Genomic DNA, 19,570 nt, shown 5'->3' with positions numbered 1-19,570 from the left:
ACGGGGGGGCTGGGGGGCAATTTAGGGGCACAAGGGGGGCAAATTGGGGGGGCACAGCTGGGTATGGGGGGCAGATGATCCAAATTTGGGGGAGCACGGTTGGATTTGGAGGGGCAGATAGCCCAAAATGGGGGGGGGCACACAGGTGAATATGGGGGGGCAGAGGGTCTGAATTGGGGGGGGTACAACTGGAAATGGGGGGGGGGGGCAAAAGGTCCTAACTGGAGGGGGGACGTGGCCCAAATTGGGGGGGGCACATCCCTAAAGTCGTGTCCAACCCCCTCCAACCAACACCCCCCCACCCCCTTTACCGCCCCCCAACCCCCTTCACCCCCCCCGAGCCAATATCCCCCCTCCCAAGCCCCTTTTGCCCCCCCCAACACCCCCCACCCCTTTTGCCCCCCTTTTCACCCCCCACCCCCCTTTTTTGTCCCCTTTTTCCCCCCCAGCCCCCTTTTTACCCCCCCAGCTCCATTTTTGCCCCCCCCTCGCCCCCTTTTCACCCCCCACCCCCCCTTTTTACCTGCCCCCCGCCCCCTTTTTGCCCCCCCGAGCCCGCTTTTCACCCCCTTTTTACTCCCCCACCCCCTTTTTACCCCTCAACCCCCTTTTTGCCCCCCCCAGCCCCCTTTTTGCCCCCCCCCACCACGACACCCCCTCTACTTCCATCACTTTTTATTGGTGCCAGAGCCCAGGCGCTGCCCTGGAGCCGCGGTGACCATTGCACTGCCCCCCCCCCCGGCAGGAGGAGGAGGAGGGGGGGGGTGGGACGACCCCCCAAAAAAACCCCCCCCCCGCCCACACCCAGCATCGGAGGGGGGCTTTAAGGGGGTGAAGGAGTTTGGGGGGGGTCGTGGCACCCAAAAACCCCCCCAAAGGGGCGAGGCGGGGGGCTGTGGGGATGCCCCCCCCCCAAAAAAAAAAAAAAAAAGGGCTGTGGGGGGGGGGTGAGAAGCGTGCGTGGCGGCGAGGAGCGAGGAAGAGGAAGGGGGGGGGGAGGAAGAGCGGCCCCCTCACGCCTTCCCCTTGCCCTCGGCCCCGCTCTCTTTTGGGGTCTCCTTCGGGATCTCCTCGTAGACGGCCTCGGCCCCCCCCTCCCCGCTTTTGTCCCCCCCCTTGGCGTTGGGGACCCAGAGCCCGGAGTCGATGCAGCGCTGCATGTGGTACTTGGCCTCCTGCAAAGGGGTGGGGGGGAAAAAAAAAGGGTTAAAAATATTAAAAAAAAGGGTTAAAAATAAGGAAAAATGTATCAAAATGATCAAAAAGGGAGCCGCGGCCCCAAAAAAACCGCCCGGTGCGCACCGTGGGGTCCATCTTGCTGATGGTGTCCTGCAGCAGCTGCACGTCCTTCACGTCAAAACACTTCTGCAGCTCCTGGGGGGGGCAAAGGAGGGGGTGGGCAAAGCCCCCCAAAACACAAAACACCTACAAAGCCCCCCCATCCCCTACAAGCCCCCCTTGCCCCAAAAAAAGCCCCCATGAAGCCCCCCAAAACCCCAAACATCTACGGGGTAATCCCATCCCCTACAAGCCCCCCCACCCCAAAAAGCCCCCACAAATGCCCCCCCACCAAGCCCCCAACCCCACAAAGCTCCCCCAAACCCCCTCCCCAAAACCCCCTCCTCACCCCAAAACCCCCCCAACCCCCCTCAAAGCCCCCCCAACCCCCTCCTTCCCCCAAGACCTCCCCAGAATCCCCCTCCCAACCCCCCACCCTCCTCCAAATCCCCCAAAACCCCCCAAAACCTCCCAACCCCCCCCAATACCCTTCCAATCCCCCAATATCCCCCAAAACCCCCAGAAGCCCCCCCAAAACCCTCCCAACCCCCCCAACCCCCCCAGAAAACCCAAACCCCCTCCAAAACCCCCCAACCCCCCCCCAAACCTCCCCCAACCCCCCAAAACACCCCAACACCCCCCCCAGAGCCCACCAGGACCCCCTTAGCCTCCCCCAAAGCCCCCCAGAACCCCCCCCAAACCTCCCCCAAAAATCCCCAATACCCCCCAAATGCCCCCCAGGACCCTCTTAGCCTCCCCCAAAGCCCCCCTGAAGCCCCCTAGACTTCCCCAACCCCCCCCAAAAATCCCCAATACCCCCCCAGAGCCCACCAGGACCCCCAAATGCCCCCCAGGACCCCCTTAGCTTCCCCCAAAGCCCCCCAGAAACCCCCCCAACCCCCCACCAAAAAACCCCAATACCCCCTGAGCCCCCCAGGACCCCCCAAATGCCCCCCAGAACCCCCCCAACCCCCCCAGGACCCCCCCAGCCTCCCCAAAGCCCCCCAGACCCCCCCAAAACTCCCCACTCCCCCCCAAAAAAAAAACAATACCCCCCCAGAGCCCCCCAGGGCCCCCCTTAGCCTCCCCCAAAGCCCCCCAGAACCCCCCTAAAGCCCCCAGAACCCCCCCACTCACGGGGGGCAGGGACTCGTAGACCTCGACGGGGTCGAGCCCCCCCGGGCCGAGGCGCTTCTGGCGCTCCTGCTCCTCGTACTCGCGCAGCGCCCGCTCCACGCGCACCTTGGCGCGGCCCCGCACGCGCTCCTTGAACGCCTCCAGCTCCTCCGTGAAGCCCTCCATGTACTGCTGGTCGGCCGTCTGCGGGGGGGGGAAAGGGAGAAAAAAAATGGGAGAAAAAAGGGGAAAAAGGGGAAAAAGAAAGGAGAAAAGGGGAAAAAGAAAGGGGAAAAAGGGGAAAAAGAAAGGAGAAAAGGGGAAAAAGAAAGGAGAAAAGGGGAAAAAGAAAGGAGAAAAGGGGAAAAAGAAAGGAGAAAAGGGGAAAAAGAAAGGAGAAAAGGGGAAAAAGAAAGGAGAAAAGGGGAAAAAGAAAGGAGAAAAGGGGAAAAAGAAAGGAGAAAAGGGGAAAAAGAAAGGAGAAAAGGGGAAAAAGAAAGGAGAAAAGGGGAAAAAGAAAGGAGAAAAGGGGAAAAAGAAAGGAGAAAAGGGGAAAAAGAAAGGAGAAAAGGGGAAAAAGAAAGGAGAAAAGGGGAAAAAGAAAGGAGAAAAGGGGAAAAAGAAAGGAGAAAAGGGGAAAAAGAAAGGAGAAAAGGGGAAAAAGAAAGGAGAAAAGGGGAAAAAGAAAGGAGAAAAGGGGAAAAAGAAAGGAGAAAAGGGGAAAAAGAAAGGAGAAAAGGGGAAAAAGAAAGGAGAAAAGGGGAAAAAGAAAGGAAAAAAGGGGAGAAATAGGAAAAAATGAGAAAAGGAGAAGAGAAACGAAAAAAGGGAAAAACGGGAGAAGAAGAAAGGAAAAACAGGAGAAGAAGAAACGAAAAAGAAAGGAAAAAAGGGAGAAAAAGGGGGAAAAGAAAGGAAAAAAGGGAGAAAAAGGGGGAAAAGAAAGGAAAAACGGGAGAAAAAGGAGCAAAAGGAAGAAATGAAAAAAGAAAGGAAAAACGGGAGAAAAAGAAAGGAAAAAAGGGAGAAAAAGGAAAAAATGAGAAAAGGAGAAGAGAAACAAAAAAGGAAAGGAAAAAAGGGAAAAACAGGAGAAGAAGAACGGAAAAAGAAAGGAAAAAAGGGGAGAAATCGGAAAAAAGGAGAAAAGGAGAAAAGGGAGAAAAAGGAGAAAAGAAAGGAAAGAAAGGAAAAACGGGAGAAAGAAAGGAAAAACAGGAGAAAAAGAAAGGAGAAAAAGAAAGGAAAAAAGGGAGAAAAAGGGGGAAAAGGAAAAAAGGGAGAAAAAGAAAGGAAAAAAGGGAGAAAAAGGGAGAAAAGAAAAAAAGGAAAGGATGGGAGAAAAAAAGGGAATAAAGAAAGCATGGGAGGAAAAAGGGAAAGCAGGGGAGAAAAGAGAAAAAAAGAGAAAGCATGGGAGGAAAAGGTAAAAAAGGGAAGAAGGGAAGGGAAAAAGGAAATAAAGGAAGGGAGAAAAAATGGAAAAGAAGGGGAGGGAAAAAGGAAAAAGGGGAGAAAAAAGGGAAGAAAGGGAAAGGGGAGGGGGAAAAGGAAAAAGGGGTGAAAAAGAGAGAAAGAAGAAAAGGGGAGAAAAACAAGGAAAAAGGAAAGCAGGGGAGGAAAAGGGGAAAAGGGAAGGAAAAAGGGAAAGAAGGGGAGAGAAAAAGGGAAAAAAGAAAGGGGAGAAAAAAGGGAAAAAGGAAAAAAGGGGAGAAAGAAGGGAAAAAGAAGAAAAAAGAAAGAAGGGGACAAAAAAGGGGAGAAAAAACAAAAGGGGTTAAAAGAAGAAAAGGGCAAAAAGAAAGAAGAGAAAGAAGGGGGGGGCAAAATAAAGAGAAAAAAGAAAGGGGAGCAAAAAGAAAGGTCCCCACCCCTCCTCCCAGCCCTCCCTGGTGTCGTTTTGAGGATTCAGCTTTGAAAAACTGGAGCCGAGTCGTACAACTCGGTGAGTTGGAAAATTTGGGTTAAAAAGAGGCGAAAACGGTTCTTTTTTTTGTGGTGTGAGAAGGAAGAGGGGGGGTCCTCACCTTGATCTTGGTGAAAAACTGCCTGAAGCACGCCCGGGGATCCACCTTGAGGCTCTTGGCCAGCTCCAGGATGAACTGCATGACGATGGTCTGGTGGGCCACCTGCTCCATCAGCGCGTGTTTCTGCCACAGAACCCCAAAAAATCATCAAAAAAACCACAAATTCCGCAAAAAAAAATCACCCCGAGAGCTTTTATTCCCCGCGAGGGTGCTCGGGGAGGGGTTGAGCAGGGGGAAAATAACCCAAAAGGTGATGGTGGGGAGGGAAAAAGCTCCAAAAGGTGACAAGGGGGGGGGATTGGGAGGGGAAAAAAGCTCCAAAAGGTGATGGGGGGGGGGTAAAAGGGGCAGGGCCCCCCCCGCGGCCCCCCCCTCACCTCCTCCACCTCCAGGTCGATGCACCAGATCACCAAGTAATTAGCTGTCTCCTCGCAAACGAGGTGTGGGTTATCCGACAGGTACTTCTGGCTGTCGTCCCAGCGCCGCAGCATGCCTGGATAACACAAATCCCCCCCCTCCCCGTGGTTAATTGTTCTTAATTAATCAATTAACCCCCCCCCTCCAACCGCCCCGTGAGTCGTAAATCGTGGTGGAGCTGGAATAAAACGGGGAGAAATTGATTTGGGCCTCAGCAGGGGAAAGGAGAAGAGAGGAAGGTGCAAAAGGAGTGAAATGAGGAAAAAATTGTGGGTTTTTTCCTGGTTTTGGGCCCCCCCCGAGGGACTGGGCCCCCCCAGGGACCGGGGACACCCCAGTAAGGGTGGGCAGAGCCCCAGTTTTCACCTCAGCAGGGAAAAGAAGGCGAGAGGAAGGTGTCAAATGGGTAAAATGAGGAAAAAATCATGGTTTTTTTCCTGGTTTTGGGCCCCCCCCCCACGACCAGGCCCCCCCCAGGGCCCGGGGGCTCACCGAAATGTTTGATCTGCTTCTCGTATCTCTCCACGAAGCTTTTGTGCTTCTTCTCCTTCTGCTCCTCCGTCTCCTCCTTCTCCTCCGGCTTGACGTTGAAGACGCTCTGCGGGGCCGAGCCAGGTCGCCTGACCCCGAATCCACACCCCAAAAAAACCGGGGCGGGTGGGATACAGGGAAAACAACCCCCGAAAAACCAAAAAACCCCCCAAAAACCCACCTTGCTGAAGCCGTCTTTGCTCAGCGTGTCGACGTTCCAGGGCATGTTCTTCTCCTTTTTCTTCAGCTCCTCCAGCTTGCTCTCCCAACCCCTCTCCTCGTTCCGTAGCTGCTGAGCCTCGGCCTGCAGCCGGGCCACCTCGGCTCGCCCGCCTTCGGCCTCGGCCACCTCCAGCTCCTTCAGCTTCCTCTGGCACTCGGCCAGTTTGCGCTTGCACTCGCGGCACCCCTTGTCCAGCTCCTCCTTCTCCTTCTGGAACTGCTCCATGCGCTCCACGCGGGCCTGCGGGGGGGGGATTTCAAACTTTTAAGCCCCCCCTGAAACCTCAAAGCGTTTCTCAATAGGATTAGAAGCAGAAATTATCCTTTTTTTATTAGAAATGGGGTGTTTTTCCCCTTTTTTTGGGGTTGGAAGGGATGGAAACAGCACCAAAAGGCCACCCCTTTCCAGCAAGACCCCAAGCGCTGCCCCCATAAGGGAAATCCCCCCCCCCGTGTTCAGTCTTTATTAGGATGGGGGAAAAAAGGGAGGTTTTGGGGCCTGGCGGGGGGTGGGGGGAGGGCTGAGAGCCCCCGGGGATAAAATGGGGATGGGGGGGGGGGGGCTGAGGGGCCTGGGGTCCCCCCCCAGCACTATGGGGAAGGGGTCGGAGGTGAGGCTGTGGGGCCAGGGCCCTATAAACCCCCCGGCCCTATAAATGTGACAGTGGGGGGGTGGTCCTGGGGGGGGGGGTTGCCATGGAAACGGGGGACCTGGACACCGAGGGGATGGAGAGAGGGGGTCCAAGGGGGGGGCCGGGCCCAAAAGGGATGGGGGCGATAGGGGAGGGGGGGCGGTCACCATGGCAACGGGGGGGGGGGGGGGGGGGCTCGGTCTCCATGGCAACCGGGACCCCAATGGGAAAGGCCGAAATGGGGGGGGGGCGAGGCCTAGCCGGGTTGCCACGGCAACGAAGCCTTCAGGGAGCGGGGGGGGGGGGGCTGAGGCCTAGCCTGGTTGCCATAGCAACGAAGCCTCCCGGGAGCAGCGGGGCTTAAGGGGAGCGGGGAGGGGAAGGGGGGGGGGGGGTCCGGGGCCTAGCGCGGTTGCCATGACAACGAGGCCTGGCGGCAACGGCGGGGGCCCGACCTGGTGCCGCCATCGGAAGAGGCTGGCCGTGTCGATGTTGGGGTGCGTCTCGTCCTCGTCATCCGACACCTCGATGTGGTCCCAGACGCTGTAATCCACCATGGCGGGGGGGTGCGTGTGGGGGAGGGGGGGGGGCCCGGCTCCCTCCGCTCTCTTCTGGAACCCTCCAGCCGCCCTCTCCCTCCTTCCCTCCCCGCCCGCTTCCGCCCTGCGCACTTCCGGCCGCGCCGGGCGCTCTGCGCATGCGCGCCGCGCCGCCCGGCTGGCGATGCCGCTGGCTTTGCCCGGTTCAAAGATGGCGCCGGTTTTAAAGAGACAGGAGCCCCGGAAAATGGTGGGGGGTGGGAGGGGGGTTGGAAAGGGTGAGGGGGGCACGGGGGGGGTCTTCCTGATCCTAAAATTAGGGAGGGGGGGAGAGGGATGTGTATAGGGCTTGGGTGGGGGATATGGGGGGATATGGGGGGATATGGGGGGATATTGGGGTGGGGGGGCGGGGGAGGATATGGGGGATATGGGGGGGATATGGGGGAACATGGGGATGGGGGGGATATGGGGGGGTGTGGGGGGATATGGGGATGTGGGGGGGGAGGGGAGGATATAGGGGATATGGGGGGACACAGGGGGACATGGGGGGGCAGGGGGATATGGGGGGATATTGGGGTGTGGGGGGGCGGGGGAGGATATGGGGACATGGGGGGGATATGGGGGGACATGGGGATGGGGGGGATATGGGAATGTGGGGGGGCAGGGGCGGATATAGGGGATATGGGGATATGGGGGGGACATGGGGATATAGGGACATGGGGATGGGGGCTATGGGGACATTGGGGGGCATTGGGGGACACGGGGACATGGGGTTATGGGGTTATGGGGATGTGGGGGCCACAGTGCCAGCGCTCTAAGGGCACCGGTGACACCGGGGGGGACCGGTATGGGGTGGGGGGGCTGTCCCATTACTGGGGGCCCCATTAAGGGGAGGATCCCATTGCCGGGATTCCCGTTACTGGGAGGTTCCTGTTAATGGGGTTCCCGTTACTGGGGTCCCGTTACCGGGGAGATCCCGTTACCGGGGTTCCCATTACTGGGGGATCCCATTACAGGGGGGTTCCCGTTACCGGGGGGATTCTGTTACCGGGGAGTTCCCATTACCAGGGGGATCCGTTACCGGGGGACCCCATTACCAGGAGTTCCCATTACTGGAAGGTTCCCATTACTGGGGGGATTCCATTACCGAGGGGACCCCATTACTGGGAGTTCCCGTTACTGGGAGGATCTTGGTACCAAGGGGACCCCGTTACCAGGATGTTCCCATTACCGGGGGGACCCCGTTACTGGGTTCCCGTTACCGGGAGGTTCCCATTACCGAGATGATCCCGTTACTGGGAGGATCCTGGTACCAGGAGAACCCCATTACCAGAGGTTCCCATTACCGGGGGGACCCCACTACCGGGGCATCCCATTACCGGGGGGTTCCCGTTACCAGGGGGACCCCATTACCGAGGGGCTCCCGTTACCGGGTTCCCATTACCGAGGGGTTCCTGTTACCGGGAGTTTCCCATTACAGAAGGGACCCCATTACCGGGATGTTCCCGTTAACGCGAGGACCCCATTACCGGGGCATCCCATTACCGGGGGGTTCCCGTTACCGGAAGGTTCCCGTTACCGGGGGGACCCCATTACCGGGAGGACCCCGTTACCAGAGATTCCCATCACCGAGGGGCTCCCATTACCGGGTTCCCATTACCGAAGGGACCCCATTACCGGGAGATTCCCGTTACCGGGAGCTTCCCGTTACCGAAGGGACCCCATTACCGGGGTTTCCCATTACCGGGGGGGGGCTCCCGTTGCCCACGTGGTCCCTCCCGGAGCCGCTCCCGCCGCGTTTCCGCCGGCCCCGCGCTGCGCCCGGGCGGCTCCGGTGGCACCGGGACCGGGACCGGGACCGGGACCGGGACCGGGACCGGGACCGGGGAGGGGGGTGAGGGGTTGGGGGGGGGGGGTGGGGAAGGCGGGACCCCCCCCCCCCCCCCTCCCTCCGTCCCCCGCCGCCCCCGCGCTCCGCCGTAAACACCGGCAGGTGGATGCCGGGCAGCGCCGCCGCACCGGGAGCCGCCGAGGTACCGGGATGGAGGGGGGGGGGGGCACCGGGATGGGGGAGCCCAGGACCGGGAGGAGGTGTGGGGGGGGCCAGGGGGGGGCCTGAGGATGGGATTTGGGGCTCCGGTGACCGGGCACCGGGGGGGTGGGGGGAGAACCGGGGGGGGTTTTGGGGAGCCGGGGGATGGCACCGCTGGGGGTGTCCCCGGTGGCACCGGTGCGCGGCACCCGCAGCCCCCCCCCCGCCCTAAAAAAAAAATAAAAAACCCTAAAAAAATATAAAAAACCCTAAAAAACCCTAAAATCACTGGTCCCGGTGCCTCCCGGTGCCTCCCGGTGCTGCTACGGGGTGGGGGGGGGGACGCAAGGGGCTGAGCTTCGTGCCCGCCCCACCGGCACCACCGGGAGCGAGGCCGGGGCTGCGGGAAGGGATCCCACGGGAAAGGATCCCTGGGAAAAGGATCCCATGGGAAGGGATCCTATAGGAAAGGGGATCCGAGGAGAAAAGGGATCCCGTAGGAAGTGGGGTCCTGTAGGAAAGGGGATCTATAGGGAAGGGGATCCCATAGGAAAGGGAATCCATAGGAAGCGGGATCCATAGGAAGCGGGGGGGTCCTATAGGAATGGGGTCCCATAGGAAAGGGGGTCCTATAGGAATGGGAATCCATAGGAAAGGGGATCCGATAGAAAAGGGGATCCATAGGAAGGGGTAACCATAGGAAAGGGGGTCCCATAGGAATGGGGGTCCCATAGGAATGGGAATCCATAGGAAAGGGGATCCGATAGGAAGGGGGATCCATAGGAAAGGGGATCCATAGGAATGGGGGTCCCATAGGAATGGGGACCCATAGGAAGGGGGATCCATAGGAAGGGGGATCCATAGGAAAGGGGACCCCATAGGAAGGGGATCCCATAAGAAGGGGGATCCATAGGAAAGGGGGTCACATAGGAAAGGGGATCCCATAGGAATGGGAACCCTATAGGAAGGGGGGTACCATAGGAATGGGGGTCCCGTAGGAATGGGAATCCATAGGAAGGGGGATCCATAGGAAGGGGGACCCCATAGGAATGGGGACCCATAGGAATGGGAACCCTATAGGCAGGGGGATCCATAGGCAGGGGGATCCCACGGGAGCGGTGCCGGTGCCGCGGGAAGCGATGCGGCAGGGCCGCGGGAAGGGATTCCGGCGGCGGGGAGAAACGCTGCCGCAGGAGGGGAAACGGGACCGGCAGGAGCGGGGCCACGGGGTGCCGGGCACTGGGGTGCCGGGCATTGGGGTGCCGGGCATTGGGGTGCCGTGCCACGGGGTGCCGTGCCATGGGGTGCCGTGCCAACGCCGTACCGGTGCCGTGGGGCGCCGTGCCGGTGCTATGGGGCCTGATTCCGGTGCTATGGGGCACGAGTCCGGGGTTATAGGGCCTGATGCCGGGGTTATAGGGCCTGATGCGGGTCCTATGGGGCCTGCCGCCGGTGCCGTGCCGATGCCGGCGTTCCCTTGGCAACCCCGCTTGCGAAGACGCGGGGGTCCCCAACGCCCCCAGCCCCGATCCGCTGGCGGTGAGGGGGGGGGCGCTTGCTTGTAGCTTGCTTGCGGCCCCCCCCCCCACCCCATAGTGCCCCCCGGCACGCGGATGGGGAATTTGGGGGGGGCACCGGGGGGGGGGCTGCGTGGTCTCACCGCCGCCGCTCTCTCCCGCAGGCGGCCGAGCCCCCCGGGTCCCCCCCCATGGCCCCCGCGCCCTGAGCAGGGCGGGTGCATGGAGAAGAGCCCGGGCGCCCCCCAGGAGGAGGTGAGCGGGGCTGGGGGGGGCACAAAGGGGGGGTATTTAGGGATGGAGAGGGGCACGGGGGGGTATTTAGGGAGGGGGGGGCACAAAGGGGGGGTATTTAGGGATGGAGAGGGGCACGGGGGGGGTATTTAGGGAGGGGGGGGCACAAAGGGGGGGTATTTAGGGATGGGGAGGGGCACGGGGGGGGGTATTTAGGGAGGGGGGGGCACCCAGGCTGGGTTAATGCCCCCTCCCCAGAGTTCCCAGCCTAATGAAGCGCTTCGTTAGGGGCAGCCCGCGGGGGCACGCTGCTGCGGCGCGGCCCCCCGGGTCTTTGGGGAGGGGGGGCGCTGCGGGGGTGCCGTGCCGTGCCATGCCGTGTAAGGGGTGATGGCCATGTGCCGTGCCGTGCCGTGCCGTGCCAGGTTGTGCCATGCCGTGCCGTGATGCCTGGCCATGTGCCATGCTGTGCCATGGCGAGCTGTGCCGTGCCATGCCGTGCTGTGCCGGGTTGTGCCATGCCGTGCCGTGCCGTGTAGGGATGCCTGGCCATGTGCCGTGCCGTGCCGTGCCGTGCCGTGCCATGCCGTGCCAGGTTGTGCCATGCAGTGCCGTGCCATGTAGAGATGCCTTGCCATGTGCCGTGCCGTGCTGTATCATGCCGTGCCATGCCAGGTTGCGCCGTGCCATGCCGAGTAAGGATGCCTGGCCATGTGCTGTGCCGTGCCATGCCGTGCCGTGCCATGCCATGCCAGGTTGTGCCATGCCGTGCCGTGATGCCTGGCCATGTGCCATGCTGTGCCGTGGCGAGCTGTGCCGTGCTGTGCCAGGTTGTGCCATGCCGTGCCGTGCCATGTAGAGATGCCTGGCCATGTGCCGTGCTGTGCCGTGCCGTGCCGTGCCATGCCGTGTAGGGATGCCTGGCCGTGTGCTACACCGTGCCGTGCGGTATCGTGCCGTGCCGTGCCAGGTTGTGCCGTGCCGTGCCGTGTAAGGATGCCTGGCGGTGTGCCATGCTGTGCCGTGCCATGCCAAGCCGTGCCGTGCCGTGCCGTACCATGCCATGCCGTGTAGGGATGCCTGGCCGTGTGCCGTGCCGTGCCGTATTGCGCCGTGCCGTGCCAGGTTTCTTGGCCATGCTGTGCCGGACCACGCCGTGCCGTTCCATGCTGTGCCATGCCCTGCCGTGCTGCACCATGCCATTCTGTGCCATTCTGTGCCATTCTGTGCCATTCCGTGCCATTCCATGCTGTGTCGTGGCATTCTGTGCTGTGCCGTGCTGTTCCGTGCCATGCCATGCCATGCCATGCCATGCTGTGCCGTGCCACGCCGCGCTGTGCCAAGCCATGCCAAGCCATACCGTGCCATTCCATGCTGTGCCATGCCACGCGAGGGACCCTGGCTGTGCCGTGCCGTGCCGTGCCATGTGAATCTCCCTGGCCGTGCCGTGCCGTACCATGCCGTGCCGTGTTGCATTATCTCATGCTGTGCAATAATCCTTGGCTGTGCCATGCCATGCTGTGCCATGCCATGCCATGCTGTGCCATGCCATAACGTGCCATGCCGTGCCATGCTGTGCCATGCCGTGCCATGCCATGCTGTTGCATGCCATGCCATGCCGTGCCATGTCGTGCCATGCTGTGCCATGCCATAACGTGCCATGCCATGCCGTGTAGGGATGCCTGGCCGTGTACCGTGCCGTGCCGTATTGCGCCGTGCCGTGCCAGGTTTCTTGGCCATGCTGTGCCGGATCACGCCGTGCTGTTCCATGCTGTGCCATGCCCTACACCATGCCATTCCGTGCCATTCTGTGCCATTCCGTGTCATTCCGTGCCGTTCCATGCTGTGTCGTGGCATTCTGTGCTGTGCCATGCTGTGCTGTGCCATGCCGTGCCATGCTGTGCCATGCCACACCATGCTGTGCCAAGCCATGCCAAGCCATACCGTGCCATTCCATGCTGTGCCATGCCACGCAAGGGTCCCTGGCTGTGCCGTGCCGTGCCGTGCCGTGCCATGTGAATCTCCCTGGCCGTGCCGTGCCATACCGTGCCGTGCCATGCCATGTTGCATTATCTCATGCTGTGTAATACTCCTTGGCTGTGCCGTGCCATGCCATGCTGTGCCATGCCATAACGTGCCATGCCGTGCCATGCTGTGCCATGCCGTGCCATGCCATGCCATGCCATAATGTGCCATGCCGTGCCATGTTGTGCCATGCTGTGCCATGCCATAACGTGCCATGCCGTGCCATGCCATGCCGTGCCGTGCCATGCCATGCCGTGCCGTGCGTGCCCCCTGACCCCCCCCTGCCCCTTACCCACAGCCCCCCCCGGAGTCTCCGGAGCCGGGGTCCCGCAGCCACCCCGCGCCCCCCCCGGCCATGCTGGGGGCCGAGCTGCGGCGTGGGCGCCGTCGCCCCTCGGCCGGCCTCTTGGTGCCCCCCTGGAAGCCCCCGGAGCGGGCGCGCTCCCCCGAGCTGCCCCGACCCACCTCGCTGCCGCTGCGCGTGCCCCCCCGCATCGCCGTCACCCAGGCCGAGCCCCACAGGTAGGGACGGGGGCGTTTTTTTTTGGGGGGGGGAGATGTCCTGGGGGGGGCATGGGGGGAGATGGTGAGGGGATAACAAGGGGATGGGGGCGAGTTCCTAAATGGGGGAAGTGCTTGGGGTGGGGGCAGTGGTGGGGATGGGGGCTGTGTGTGGGGACAGGGACAGGATGGGGACAAGGAGCTTGAGAGGGTGACAAGTGCCTGGGACAGGACCAGGATGGTGCTGGGGACAAGGATGGTGCCTGGCGCGGGGACAATCCGGGATGGGGATGGGGACGGGGATGGGGACAAATGGCCAGGGATGATGAGACGTGGGACAGGGACAGGGACAGGGACAGGACCAGAGCCAGGATGGGGACGGTGCTGGGGATGGGGACAGCACCCAGGATGAGCCCAAGCATCGGGTCATGGGGACAATTTTTTGGGGATGGGGACAATGTTTTGGGGATGGGGACAATTTGGGGGGATGAGGACAATTTTGGGGGATGGGGACAATTTGGGGGGATGGGGACATGCGTCTGGGGACAGGCACAGTGCCACGCTGGGGCCGTGGCCCCGCTGGGCACCACCAGCTCTGGACCCGCCGCCACCGCCACCGCCGCGGGGCTGCAGCGAGGGTCCTGGCCCCGTGTCCCCACCGTGTCCCCGCCGTGTCCCCGCCGTGTCCCCGCGCCCCCAGCCCCTCGGTGCCGCTTCCCTCGTGGGCTGGATGCGGCCCCGGCCGGGGCTGCAGCGGGGAGCCGGGTGCCCCCCCCTCGCCCCCCCCCCCCCGCTGCAATGAATCATCCGCCGAAATTTCCAGGGTGTGCTCCCGCCCGCTGCCCTCCCACCACCCAGCTCACCCCCCCCCAGCCCTCGGACCCCCCCCCCCATTTTCATCCCGACCCCCCCCACCACCCCTCCATGGGGGGGTGCCTGGAGCGCGGTGCTGGGGGTGCCTCCCCGGGGGGGGGGGGCGCAATGTGTTGTGATTGGGGGATTTTTTTTTTTTGGGGGGGGGGCGCATGGGGGTGCCCCCACCCTGCTCGTGGTGCCCCCAGGGGGTGCTGGGGGGCTCCCAGCAGCGCCGTTTTTCCCCTAAGGGGGGGCGCCCTGCGGTACTTTTGGGGGAGGTCCCCGAATTATGGGGGGGGGGGGCACCTTGTTTTGCCTTGGTATCGGCGGGGGGGGGGGGTTCCCCAACCGGGGGGAGCCCCCACTGAGAGGGGAGCCCCCACTGAGGGGGGGATCCCATGGCGAGGGGTCCCCATTTGGGGGCGCGGGGGGGGATGCGACGGGTCCCGGAGGGGATCCCATTACCGAGGGGGGGTTCCCCCCTTGTACCCGGGTTGGGGGGGGGGGCCAGTTCCCGACGGGAGGGGGGCGGAGGTGGGGGGGGGGGGGGGAAGAACCGGAGGCTGCGCCGGGGCGGGGGGAGGCGCCGAGGCGGGCGCGCAGAGGCGGCGGCACCGGCGGCGGCAGCGGCACCGGCACCGGCAGCGGCGGCAGGCGCCTCCCCGGGGGTCTTCCCCGTCGGTTCCCGGGGGCCATGCGGAGCCCGGAACCGGGTAGAGCCCCCTCGGCTCCCCCCCCCGCCGCCACCGCCGCCGCGCATCGTTAGGAACCGGGGGAACGGGGAGCGGAGGGGGTGGAAGGTGGGGGGGGGGGGGGGGCGCGCAAAACGGAGCCGCCGCCGGTGCGCCCCGGTGCCGGGGGGATGGAGGGGGCGGCGGGAGCTCGGAAAAGCCTCTCGCTGTCGTTGCCGGTGCCCCGGGAGGGGTCGGCAACCTTGAAGCCCCCCCAGCACCTCTGGCGCCAACCCCGGACCCCCATCCGCATCCGGCACCGCGGCTTCTCCGACACCGAGCGGCCGCCGCCGCGGCCCATGGAGCGGGCGGACGCCGTGGACACCGGTGACCGACCCGGGCTGCGCAAATCTCGCATGTCCTGGCCTTCCTCCTCCTCCTCCTCCTCCTGCTCTTCCTCCCACGGACCCCCCGGCACCGGCAGGCGGTAGGTGCGGGCGACGGCGGGGCCGCGGGGAGCGGGACGCCGCCGCCGGCCCCCTCGACGCCTCCGGTGACGCGGAGCCGTGGGGACCCCCGCGAGGCTTTGGGGATGGGGGACCCATCCCCGGGACCCCATCCCTAAAAAACCTGGATCCCCAGCATCCCGAGGGGCTCGGGACCCCCCCGGTAACCCCCCACCCTTTTGGGGCGAACCCGCACCGAGCGGAACCGACCACGGGCACCCAACGGAGGGTCCCCGACCCGCAACCGCGGCGCCGTTCCCCGTGGGTGCTGGCAGAGGGGGGGTCCCGTTCCCCGTCTTCCCCCCCCCAGGAGCCATCTGGCGCCGGGTCTGGCTGTTCCCGGCAGCTGGAAGGAATTTTGTTTTTTTGGGGGGGCGAGCAAACAACTTGTGAATCGACGGCTGGTGCCTCGTAGTAACGCGGCGGGAGCGCGCGGCGCCTCGCTCTTCCGGGCGAGCGGCACCTCCGGCTTCATTAGGGGGAGATAATTTATGCAAACGAAGCGCAGCAGATGGTTCGGGCTCCTTCTTCCCTCCTCTTCCTTCGCTCTTCTAATTGGGGCCAGGGCGCCGCGCCGAGGAGCTTCCCCTCGCCGGGTGGGCGCGGGGGCGGCGGATTTGGGGGGCGCCGAGCCCCGGCCCCGGTGCGGGGCCACCGGCTCCGGCTCCGCCGGGAGGAACCGGCTCAAACCTTGGCCGGTCCCTTCCTGGAGCAATTAATTGAATTAGGGCAAAACAATGGGGCCGCTTGGGCGACCGGCTCTGCTGGGGTTTCTTCTCCCCCCCCCGGCGGCTCCGGTATTCGGGAAGGATCCGGCCACCGCCGGCTCCCGGAGCCTTTTCCGAAACCTTTTCTCAAACCCTTTCCAAAACCTTCCCCGAAACCTTTCCCGAAACCTTTTCCAAAACCTTTTCCGAAACCTCCCGCCCCCGCTGGCCGGACCCCAACCCCCGCCCCGCCGTGCCCCGAACTCCGCCGCCTTCCGTGGGCTCCCACAGCCCTCACCGTAATTAATTCCTCCTGCCTTAATTCCTTTCCTTTTAGGAAAAAAAATAATCAAATAACCGCCGAGCTCTCGCACCTCCGCGGGGCCGCGCCGCTCCCCGGCCGATAAAAGCCCCGCCGGCATTTATTGTGTGCCGTAATCTTTTTCGAGCCCGATGAGTCACCTGCGCCCATTAAAAGTGATTCACGTCGGTTTTAAGCTCCCGGATAATTTCCCCGTTTACTAGAAAATCCCGCGCCGGCGGGCGGGCCGAGCACACGCGCGCGGCTGCTGGAAATAGCAGGGACGCCCCCGGGACGGGACGGGATTGCGGCACCGCACGGCGGGGGCCCCGCTGGGGTGGCTGTCCCCGTGCTCGTCCCGTCCCCGTGCTCGTCCTCGTCCCCATGCTCGTCCTCGTCCCCGTGCCCGTCCTCGTCCCCGTGCCCATCCCGGCCCCAAACCGTCCTGGCCCAGTGCCCGGCCCCGTTTGTGCCTTGGTTCCATCCCATCTCTCTCCGTTCCCAGTTCCTTTCCAGTCCCATCCCATCCCATCTGTGTCCCCATCCCATTTGTGTCCCTATCCTATTTGTGTCCCCATCCCCATCCCATTTGTGTCCCCATCCCATTTGTGTCCCCATCCCATTTGTGTCCCCAACCCATTTGTGTCCCCATCCCATTTGTGTCCCTATCCTATTCGTGTCCCCATCCCCATCCCATTCGTGTCCCCATCCCATTCGTGTCCCCATCCCATTTGTGTCCCTATCCTATTCGTGTCCCCATCCCCATCCCATTTGTGTCCCCATCCCATTTGTGTCCCCATCCCATTTGTGTCCTCAACCCATTTGTGACCCCATCCCATTCATGTCCCCGTCCCATTTGTGTCCCCATCCCATTTGTGTCCCCATCCCTATTCCATTCGTGTCCCCATCCCATTTGTGACCCCATTCAATTTGTGTCTTCATCCCCATCCCATTTGTGTCCCCAATCCCATTTCTGTCACCATCCCCATCCCATTTCTGTCTCCATCCCTTTTGTGTCCCCATCCCCATCCCATTTGCATCCCCATCCCAGCTGTGTTCCCAACCCATTTCTGTCCCCATCCCATTTCTGTTCCCATCCCCATCCCATTTTTGTCCCCATCCCTGTCCCATTAGTGTCCTCATCCTATCTGCATCCCCATCCCATTTCTGTCCCCATCCCAATTCTGTCCCCATTCCCATCCCATTAGTGTCCCCATCCCCATCCCATTTCTGTTCCCATCCCATTTGTGTCCCCATCCCATTTCTGTCGCCATCCTATTTCTATCCCCATCCCATTTGTGTCCTCAACCCATTAGTGTCCCCATCCCCATCCCATTTCTGTCCCAATCCCATTTCTGTCCCCATCCCACCCCCCCCCTCCCATTCCTTCACCAGCCCTTTCCTTCTCAACACCCCCTTGGTGACGGGGTCAGGAACAGGGACAGGGACAGGGACAGGGACAGGGACAGGGCCGGGTATGGGGCCGGGACGCGGAGCAGCCGTGCCCCCCCACCTTTCACCACCTCCAAATTTTCCCCTTGCAGCCAACCCAGGCACAAACAACCCCGGGGGGGGGGCCACAGCCTCCTCCCCATCCCGGGGACACCGGGGACACCGTGGCCTTTTTGGGGAGGGGGGGTCACAGACCCCATGTCCCCATCCCCGGAGGTGCTTTGGGGTCCGGTGCTTGGGTTCGGAGACGTTCGGTGCCTCCCCCCCCCAATTTAGCCCCCCCCCCGAGAGCGCCGGTTGCTAAATTTGCCGGCGGTGAGTCAGCCGGCGGCTGCTGCGCGGCCCCCCCCCGGCGTCACCCGGCGTCGCCCACCGCCCACCGGCGGGGAAACGGGGACCCCCGAGAGCCCCCCCCCAATGGGGATGGGGGCGTCGGTGGGGCTGAGGTCCTGTGGGAGGCCGGGGGGGGTCTTACTGGGGGGCTGGGGTCTTACTTGGGGGACTGGGGTCTTACTGGGAGGGCTAGGGTCTTAGTGGGGGGGCTGGGGTCTTACTGGGGGGGGTAGGGTCTTAATGGGGGGGCTGGGGTCTTAGTGGGGGGGCTGGGGTCTTACTGGGGGGTTGGGGTCTTACTGGGAGGTCTGGGGTCCTCCTGGGGGGCTGGGGTCTTCCTGGGGGGCTGGGGTCTTACTGGGGGGGCTGGGGTCTTACTGGGAGGTCTGGGGTCCTCCTGGGGGGCTGGGGTCTTCCTGGGGGGCTGGGGTCTTACTGGGGGGGCTGGGGTCTTAATGGGGGGGGCTGGGGTCTTAGTGGGGGGGCTGGGGTCTTCCTGGGGGGGCTGGGGTCTTACTGGGGGGGCTGGGGTCTTAATGGGGGGGCTGGGGTCTTAGTGGGGGGGCTGGGGTCTTCCTGGGGGGTTGGGGTCTTACTGGGGGGGCTGGGGTCCTCCTGGGGGCTGGGGTCTTACTGGGGGGGCTGGGGTCTTACTGGGGGGTGGGGGTCTTAATGGGGGGCAGAGGGAGGCTGTGGGGCGCGGGGAGGTTTTGGGGTGTGGGGAGGTTTTGGGGTACAGGGAGGCCATGGGGGGGTCCCCGCTGCAGGATGGGACCCGCACCTGGGGGTGCCCCCAAGCCCCTTGGTGAAGGCGGGGGGGGCACCCCAAAAGGGTGAGGGGCCCCCTGAGCTGCTGTGGGGTGCGGGGACGGGATGGGGACAGGGTGGGGATGGGGGCATGGGATGGGGAGGGGGGCATAGGATGGGGACTTGGAGTGGGCTTGGGGACAGGGGATGGGGTCATGGGACAGGGACAGGGAATATGGGATGAGGACATGGGATGGGGACAGGGAATATGGGATTAGGACATGGCATGGGGGCAGGAACATAGGATGGGGACAAGGACATGGGATAGGGAATATGGAATGGGGAGGGGGACATGGGATGGGGACAGGGACGCAGGATGGGGATGGGGACAGGGATGGGGACACGGGATGGGGACAGGGACATGGGATGGGGACAGGAAATATGGGATGGGGACACGGGAGGGGGACAGGGACATGGGATGGGGACAGGGACTTGTAATGGGGACAAGGAAGATGGGAGGGGGAATCTGGGATGGGACGGGGACACAGGATGGGGACAGGGAATATGGGATGGGGACAGGGACTCATAATGGGGACAGGGACATGAGATGAGGATGGGGATGGATGGGATCGGGACGGGGACAGGGACAGGGACTCGGAATGGGGACAGGAAATATGGGATGGGGACAGGGACGGGGACAGGGACCCGTAATGGGGACAGGGACACGGGACGGGGACAGGGACAGGGTGGGGGTCACCCCCCCCCCCCCACGCACATCCCCTACAGCGCCGGCACCGCCGCGGGGCCGAGATTTTTGGGGCCGGGGGGGCGTGGCCATTTTGGGAGGGGGCGTGTCCTTTTTGTAGGGGGCGTGTCCTTTTGTAGGGGGGCGTGTCCTCGAGGCGGGGGGCGTGTCCTTTCGGGGGG

At 63.0% G+C, this 19,570-nt stretch overlaps 1 protein-coding gene across 1 annotated transcript; it reads right to left on the bottom strand.

The window, feature by feature from the left end:
* Positions 1–776: 776 nt before the first annotated feature.
* On the bottom strand, positions 777–6,875 carry LOC309890709 (hsp90 co-chaperone Cdc37-like). Its single transcript, XM_082785134.1, has 8 exons — positions 6,679–6,875; positions 5,551–5,832; positions 5,331–5,436; positions 4,799–4,914; positions 4,422–4,544; positions 2,416–2,598; positions 1,303–1,374; positions 777–1,175 (listed from the first exon to the last, which is right to left on the bottom strand). Exons 1-8 carry the CDS (start codon positions 6,778–6,780, stop codon positions 1,014–1,016), a joined length of 1,146 nt encoding a protein of 381 aa, XP_082641260.1. The 5' UTR covers positions 6,781–6,875; the 3' UTR covers positions 777–1,013.
* Between the last annotated feature and the right edge of the window lie 12,695 nt (positions 6,876–19,570).

The sequence above is a fragment of the Aythya marila genome (assembly GCF_965140915.1).
Source record: "Aythya marila genome assembly, contig: HAP1_HAP1_SCAFFOLD_102, whole genome shotgun sequence".
Classification (NCBI taxonomy): Eukaryota; Metazoa; Chordata; class Aves; order Anseriformes; family Anatidae; genus Aythya; species Aythya marila.
Note: the sequence above shows the minus strand (reverse complement) of the source record. Positions and strands in the feature narration are given on the sequence as shown.

Coding starts and splice junctions, on each gene's coding strand:
- LOC309890709 (XM_082785134.1), bottom strand. CDS start 6,780: ATGGTGGATTACAGCGTCTGGGACCACATCGAGGTGTCGGATGACGAG. Junction 1,375..2,415: donor TCTACGAGTCCCTGCCCCCC/GTGAGTGGGGGG, acceptor TGCCCCCCCCAG/GAGCTGCAGAAGTGTTTTGA. Junction 1,176..1,302: donor TCAGCAAGATGGACCCCACG/GTGCGCACCGGG, acceptor ACCCCTTTGCAG/GAGGCCAAGTACCACATGCA.